This window comes from Chenopodium album, chromosome 25 (genome assembly GCF_948465745.1).
Source record: "Chenopodium album chromosome 25, dcCheAlbu1.1, whole genome shotgun sequence".
Classification (NCBI taxonomy): domain Eukaryota; kingdom Viridiplantae; phylum Streptophyta; class Magnoliopsida; order Caryophyllales; family Amaranthaceae; genus Chenopodium; species Chenopodium album.
Window position 1 is genome coordinate 8,722,993 of NC_137858.1, and position 8,186 is coordinate 8,731,178.

General features: G+C 31.3%; 1 protein-coding gene across 1 annotated transcript; it reads right to left on the reverse strand.

The window, feature by feature from the left end:
* Nucleotides 1-2,132: 2,132 nt before the first annotated feature.
* Nucleotides 2,133-5,210, reverse strand: LOC145615048 (inositol 4-methyltransferase-like). Its single transcript, XM_081670126.1, has 4 exons — nucleotides 4,571-5,210; nucleotides 3,162-3,472; nucleotides 2,985-3,049; nucleotides 2,133-2,708 (listed from the first exon to the last, which is right to left on the reverse strand). Exons 1-4 carry the CDS (start codon nucleotides 5,008-5,010, stop codon nucleotides 2,409-2,411), a joined length of 1,116 nt encoding a protein of 371 aa, XP_081526252.1. The 5' UTR covers nucleotides 5,011-5,210; the 3' UTR covers nucleotides 2,133-2,408.
* Nucleotides 5,211-8,186: the final 2,976 nt, after the last annotated feature.

The window sequence follows — 8,186 nt, forward strand, 5'->3', positions numbered from 1 at the left end:
CATTATAAATTCTTCAGTATATGTAAACTTTTACCACATCGTACATACATATGATCATGGTATATACAATACACACTATATATATGTTGCCACCTAGCTAAGTGTCTCTTTAACATGATAATAATTGATGGATGGAAAGCATACGATCAAAGTAAACAATGATGTATAACCAAACCAAAGGAGACACATTTTTACTATAGGACACAACCATGCACATGAAAATCACTATTATTGTCATGTCTTATTAAATTCAAATCAATGACCCACCAAAAATAGCACAATTTAATTACCGTTACTGTTTGTAACATGTTTCACTCATTTCATACGTACACGTGGATGCAAAAATTCGATACGTTATAAAGAAAGATAGTGATAAGTGATAAGACATGTTTGGTTCTTGTTACTTTGGTGTTTTAGAGTGATATAGACTTTGTAGTTTTTTAGATTCTTCATGGAATTGTTGAATTATAATCTTTAGTTTATTATTGTGTGTATATATGATTGTATTGTGCTGAGTTCGGAAATTGATTTTGTCACTTTTAAGTTTAATTTTGATGCTTGTTGAGAGTAGATTTAAAAACTATGCTCTCGACTCTAGTAGTTAAGAATGCATACTCTAATCAATTTATATAGTGTCAAGATCGTTTCTCTGCATTGTGTTGTAAATAGTTGTATATAATTACCAGTTTGGAGTACATGATCCGAGGAGACTAACCTGGAGACCCATGCATGGTGCACCAAGTTCCACTTTAGTGCCAACCTTTGATTGATAGATGTTCAAATATATTATATATAGTTGTACTACATAATTGATTTTGGATATACGACCTCAGCTACAACTGAAACTATACTAGCTCGGATAAGTATATAATTTGGATATGCAACCTCAACTACAACTAAAATTAGCTCAGATAAGTGCATATGGCCGTAAGATAAAATTAAACACCCTCATGAAACAATTGTGTCATAATAACTATTGTGATATAGATTTAATCACATGTCGATTTGATTTTAGAATAGAATCATTTTTCTAATTAGGATGACTAATTATTAACATCTCGCAATAACTTAATTAAAGCATGCGAAAAAAAGTCTTTGCTTTAACAATAACGGCTTCACTTACAAGAACTCGGGAAGATATTAGCGAGGTATTTAGTAGATCGGATCCTAGAAGATCATATCGGAATTACTTGTTGCCCTATACTCCGATCAGCCATGAGTAAAGCAACACATTCGACGGTGGTGTAATAGTGGCTATACGGGCTAATGATGAGGTCATGAGGGTGAGATGATATATTGTTGATCTTTTATCTCGGAGAGAAGAGAGACATAACTAACTTACATAGGAACAAGATGTTGGAGGGGTCTATCACAAGCATCTTTATGGTCCATTAATAAAGACTACGATCTAGAATTGAGGAATCATGCAAAACTAAGCTAAGATTCCCATTTCTTTCCAAAATATAAGATTCCAATGGTAAGTTTGTCTCTCTTTCTAGATGCTTGCCATTACGATATGATTGATATGAGGTAAGGTCATATGATGGTGAGACTTCTTGCATTATTTTTTACACAAATTTTGTAAGAACAAAATTAATAGTCATACAAGGTAATAAGGGTCGACTCTTTTCAGCTTATTTTCAGTTCAGTTCAGTTCAGCTCCAATTAATAAGTTCAATTCAATCAGTTCTTATCTTAATTTCCTTCTCTCATAAAATATTCAGTTCAGTTCTGTTCAGTTCAGTTCATTCAGTTCTTATCTTAATTTTCTTCTCTCATATAATATTCAGTTCAGTTTAGTTCAGCTCCAATAAGTTTAGTTTAGTTCAGTTCAGTTCAGTTAATCAGATAGGCCCTAAATCTGAATATTCCAACTTTGTGGGAATTATTCTGACCTACAAAATTTTCTTTGGTTGATGGATTAAATTAAGATGTGATGGCATAACACCAATATTGGGCATTTGAATCAAATTACAGTTCATTTGGGATATTATTATTTTGTTACAATAAAAAGTTATATACTATTTAGGTATAAACATAGTTATATTGGAAATTTTCAATAAAGTAAGTACTTCCACAAATAATTTCTTAAATTAAAACAAGCACATAACAATTACTTCACTCAAATAACATACACGAAACATAGATAGATTAATAATTAAAGACGATACTCTTGCACAACATCTTGCAAGGATCGGATAGATAGATACAATTGGATGCCTTATTCATGAAAATCACACACACATACATCACTAGGGTGCTATAGCCACAAATATATATGGCTATCATCCTTAAATAAGTTGGCAATCCATCACTAGAAACCCAAATATAATACAAAGGATTAATTAATTACCAGCAATTAATAACATAATTATACTGGAAATTAATTCATGAAGATCAAGTTATTATCACTTCTTGAAGATCTCCATCACCCACGTGTCATAAGCGCAGCAAATGACATTAATCCCAGAAAATCCAGATTGAGTAAACAAAGTCTCAAAATCTTCTTTAGATCTTTCCTTACCACCTTGGTTATGAACCAAAGTGTGACAGTCCAAGCTAAAAACCATGTGTGATTCAAGGTTGTCTTCTGGAAGTACTGGTATAAGTGATTCAACTAGGATCACTTTCCCGTTCTTTGGTAATGCTTCATAGCACTTCTTGAGTATCTTCAAGCAATGTTCGTCGCTCCAATCATGTAGCACCCACTGTCATCATGTCAAAATATATCATTAGTGTCTTATAACTCTGTAACACAGACACGTAGTAATAACACATGTGATATATGACAATTTCATTAGTGTCTTAGAAATACGTAACACAATAACACATGATGTGACATTAATTGTCACGTGAAAATTTTAATGCCCTACGTACATAAGTCAATTAAAATCATTATATTATACGCCAGATCATTATATTCAGATCGGTAATTATTATTACTTATCATAATTTAGTAAAACTTTAATGCATGCATGCCTTACCTTCATGAAGATGGTATCGGCATGAGGAACGCTCTCAAACATGTCGCCACCAATATGCTCCACACCTATTAAAAAGCACGTACATAATTATATTAATTTTCACCAAAACTTCAATAATACAATTTATTGATTAATTATTAATTCTTAGAAGATAAATAAATAAAAAAAAAGTATTACCTGGATATGAAGGAGCATCAGCAATAACATGAGGTAAATCATAATTGAGGCCCTTAATGTGAGGATACTTAGCAACAATCATACTCACATTAACACCAATGCTACCACCAACATCGACTAACACCTTAACGTCATCAAAACCATGGTACTTTTCTAGGAGCTTTTTCATGACCAAGATGGTGTGGTGTGCCATCCCTTGGTTAAATACATGGTTGAACCTTGCATCTGTTCCGGTGTAGTCGAATTGGATTAAGCCATGAGCTCGCTTGAAGGGTACACCGCCTTCTTTGATATAATCGTTCAAGTGAAACCTACAAGGCACAATTTTTTTTTACATCCAAACAAAATTCAGCATTTTTTTTTTTTTTTTTTTTTTTGTTTTTTATTTGAGGTAGGTTATCTTCTAAGTATGTAAATATTCATCCTTAATAATTACCTTTACCTTTATACAAAAATTTACTACGTAGTAATATTCAAAATTAAAATAATAAAAATTTATATTTTAAAAAAAAAGGGTTGTCGATCACTTGCATCAATTCTTCTATATTTTTTACCTCTTGAATTATCCCATTATACACTCCATAATTATTGTTATAGGATACAAGGGAAAGAAAATTCATAGATAGTACAAGTATATGTTATTAGTTTTATAGTCATTCCTTTCAATATGACGTTTAAAGTTGATAGTAGAGTTGATAAATTGTACCTATGTCTTTCTCACAACAAATAGGCACTTGATTTTAAACAATAAGATCAGCATGCTTCTCTTATAGATTATATTATAGTGATATCAACACGTAGCTTAAAAAAAGGGTATATAAATAGTACTTAGAAGTCTTTTTAAATTAGGTCATGTGTTGTAATCAGCAATTAGTGGTTATTAATCAGCTTATTTAATTTGTCCATGTGATCGTATTAGATGTTTTATTAGATGTTTATTTTTATCGTACTAGAGCAAAACATACTTAAATACGGAGTATATATTTAATTATTATGTGATCACATTAAAAAAGATCAAGTCAACATAAGAGATATTAGTCATAAGTCATTTGCCAATTAAGGTCTTAGTCTTTGGTTGAATTGAAGCAATTGTCAGCTTATTCTTCAGGCATAAGGGAACTAGCAGCTGTAAAATTAGAAGGATGTGAGAATTACTTAACGTACTAGTCGCTTTAGGTTTTTCCCTTTCCATTTGGAATTCTTTTGCGAGATAAAAAAAGTCAAAGTAGAGAGAATAAAAATACTTCGTAACCAGATAGAGTACGTACTTGTATAGTTGTTTTACTTGTATATACTTGTATGATACTTGTATTCATTGATATATAATTATATATAAGATGACCTTGTTATATATAATGATAATAATCATATTTAAAAAAAACGTAAAATGAAGGGAGAAGAGATCATACCAACTCTCCATCATGACCTTGTCAAGGTGCAAAGCAAGCAATGGGCCAAGAGAGCCTTGACCATCATTACTAGCAAGATACTTGCAAAGTGGTGCTGGTCCATACACCCTTTGAACACCACCTTTCTCTCCCTTTTGGAGCTTGCATGTTAAGACCGAGTGGCTAGCCAAGAGCCGGAGCATCCGGTCCAACAATATCGGGGCATTTGGGTTCTTAGCCCCAATCTTCTTCACAATCTCGGGAGTTGAGATGCACGCGCCTTCCCCTGCATCTAAAATTATGTCAAGGATCTTAAGCTCAAAGGCAGATTTTAAGATCATTGGCAAAGCAGCTGCATTAGCCAAAGTTACAGCGAAACCGGCTAATTGTTCATCTTGGTCTAGGGTTGTTGGTTGTGTGTGGTAACCATTGTAACCATTGTTGAGCATTTGTGAAGTCATTTTTATTTTAATATATTTATATTTTTTTTATTTGCTTAATATAAATATAATATTATTAGAATTATGACAATAATGTAAAGTATTTGAAGGATGGGAAATTAAAGAAATTATTATATAACAATTTTTAGCAAAATAAAAAATTTATGGAAAGTGAAAGGAGCAAAGACACAATAGAAGTTTAAGGTAGTTGTAAATAAACCTTTTAGCAACTTCTTTGGTTTGTTGGGGGGAGCATGTTGCTCTATTTATAGTAAGTTTGTAGTAGTGTTTATTAGGCACGTGCCCTAAACAAATTAGTAAAAAAGTGAGCCAATTAGATAATAAAATTTTTCCTGACCCTCAAAAAAATATGAAAAGGACAATAATCAAATTATTAATTATAAAAAAATAATATCATATAAAATTAATTTTACTTTAATTTATACAATGAGGTTTATTACTTTAGTGGAAACAATCAATCAAAGATTAATGGAGCATTTTACTCCAATAGACAATTATTAGTCAAATTTCAATGTCTTTTCATGCTAATAAGAAAGGTAGGGCGTATTCGCCATTGGGCAACAATTTTGGAGTAATCGGTCAATACATTACTTAACCCTACTAACATCTACTCACACAAGGTGACACAACCACCACCCAAAAAAAAAAAAAAAAAAAAAAAAAAAAAAAAAAAAAAAAAAAACTAGTTTGTTAAACATTCCTGTAAATTGAGACTTGAGAGTAGAAGATGGTTTTTTATTTTTTTTTTATTTTTATATATGCATTAAACTTATTTGATTGTACTATATAGAATGAATATAAATTTATTTATTTTATATATATACATAATGAATAAAAGACAATGAAGATGATGGTTCCAATGACGTGGTAGAAACATATTCAGGATGTAATACGCGTCTTAGGGGTCATGTTCAATCAATAATATAAGACGTATATAGATTCAGAACTAATAACTTCATACCCAGCTAAACGTATTTGGCTCGTAACTATATATGATGGTTATTGCATTTATTTAGCTTGTTTAATTATGATTATCACTTTAAAATGGATTCTATATATTTGTGGAAAAATTTATTTCTTGTTTCATATTTCTTTTTTCCCTTTTTGTTTTATGAGGCTCCTTGTGAGATCGAGCTACAAGATTATGCATGTCCTCTAGATTTAAAACATGAAAAATTACCCATGACTAGTTTGTGCTGTATTATACTTTGTATCTCATAATATCTCTTCAAAAAAAAAAAAAAAAAAAAAAAAAAATCATTCGCATCAATTTGCCATCCTCTTCTGTCTTCATTTCTAGTATTTAGAATAGATTGAATGAATATTAGAGTTCACAAATATTTAAAAACATCCGGTTTACACTAATTAGTGTAAATCAGGCTGAAACACTCACCGCCAAACCACCACTCCCTTAGCTTCTCCCAAGAATCCGGCGTCCCCCTCCGATTTCGACCTTGCTGACCACCCCAATTCCAGCGCTTCTGACCTCCTCCCATCCCCCGATTTGTCGAGTTTGAAGTCCGGGATTACAACAACTCCGAATGCCTCGACCCCAGTTGCATATATAGTATACCTTATTGTGGGTATCTATCATTTCACCTCATCTACTTTGATGGTGGCAAACATGGCAGCGGCGGAGGTGGTGATGACTATGGCGGCAGAGGTGACGATGACGACAACTATGAAGGGAAAAATATGAGGACTTGCAGTTGGTAACGGAGAGGGAGATGGGGGTTGAGGTTTTGATGGAGGAGAGAGAATTTGAAGGTTTGTTAATGGTGGAAATGTTTAGTTTTGAGGAGAGATAAAGATACGGGATGAAAGTAGAGCCATTGGGTTACCTTTTGCATTTTGTGTTTATTTTTTTTATTTTGATACTCTGTTTTTGTGAAAAAAAAGGGTCACTTTTGTGTAAAAAAAGGGTCACTTTTGTGTAAAAAAAAGGGTAACTTTTGTAAAAAAAAGGTCACTTTTGTAAAAAAAAGGTCACTTTTGTGAAAATAGGGGTCACTTTTGTAATAAAAAGGGTCACTTTTGTAAAGAAAAAGGGTCACTTTTATAAAGAAAAAGGGTCACTTTTCGCAAAAATGTTCGATGTACAATAAAATTATTGTAAACCGGGGGCATGCAAAAGGAGTTGATTAGAGTTTGGTTTGTTATATTTATGTTAATATTGTATTTTTGGCAAGATTATCTTTTAGGAGTTTTAGGCTTATTAGGTTTCCTAATGTATTGTGTATATATATGTGTTGATGATCAATACAAAGGTTAAGCCATTTTCTCCACAATTTTATTGAGTTTAACATGGTATCAGACCTCTCTAATTTCTAGAGATTTTTTTTTCGATCTTGGTTTGTTCTTCCGCTTAATTATCTATTCCGCGAATTAGTGAGATTAGGGCTTCAATTTTCTTGATTTTTTTTTCGACATCAATTTGGTTTCACTTTGGTATATGTGGAGTAATGAAAAATGAAAATGATGGTTCCAAAGATATATGTGGTAGAAACAAATATAAGATGTCATATACTTCATATATAATTGGAAAATGCATTATTAACTTTATTTTACTTAACAACACTATTAAATCAATAAAAATTAAGATGATACAGTACTGATTTTTTTTTTTTATGGAAATAAAAAGAATTTGTTGAAAAGAAGAGTATATCAGTGATAACCTAGAGGTATGATAACAGTTGATCAGCAATCAGCATACAAAATACATGTTTCCCTTAACACATACTTGGTATTAGATTATTTATAATCATTTAACCTCTTACAGAGTTACAGAGTAGTAGTTTGGTTATTATGAGATGTTTAACTCACGTAAAAAAATATTGTATTACCTTAAGGCGGGCGCCAGGTTTAGATGAACAACTACATAGCTCGGATTTTAAAATTATTTAATTTGTAAATAAATTTTTTTAAATATAATTATTAATAAGTTTTGGCATTACTGGACGTATAAATTAAAAATAAAATTAAAAAAAAAGTCACCATCTTTAATTAACTTTGACATGAACAAAAAAAAAATTATAGACCAATTTTACTTATATAATTTTTTTTTTGGCTCTAAAAATTGTCGTTTTATGAGGAAAAAAATACCAAAAGTAAAAATTAATAGTGATTTTTGCTTTAGTTATAGTTATAGATTACCCAGTATATTATTAAAAAAATAT

Coding starts and splice junctions, on each gene's coding strand:
- LOC145615048 (XM_081670126.1), bottom strand. CDS start 5,010: ATGACTTCACAAATGCTCAACAATGGTTACAATGGTTACCACACACAA. Junction 3,473..4,570: donor AAGGTCATGATGGAGAGTTG/GTATGATCTCTT, acceptor TGTGCCTTGTAG/GTTTCACTTGAACGATTATA. Junction 3,050..3,161: donor TGATGCTCCTTCATATCCAG/GTAATACTTTTT, acceptor GCTTTTTAATAG/GTGTGGAGCATATTGGTGGC.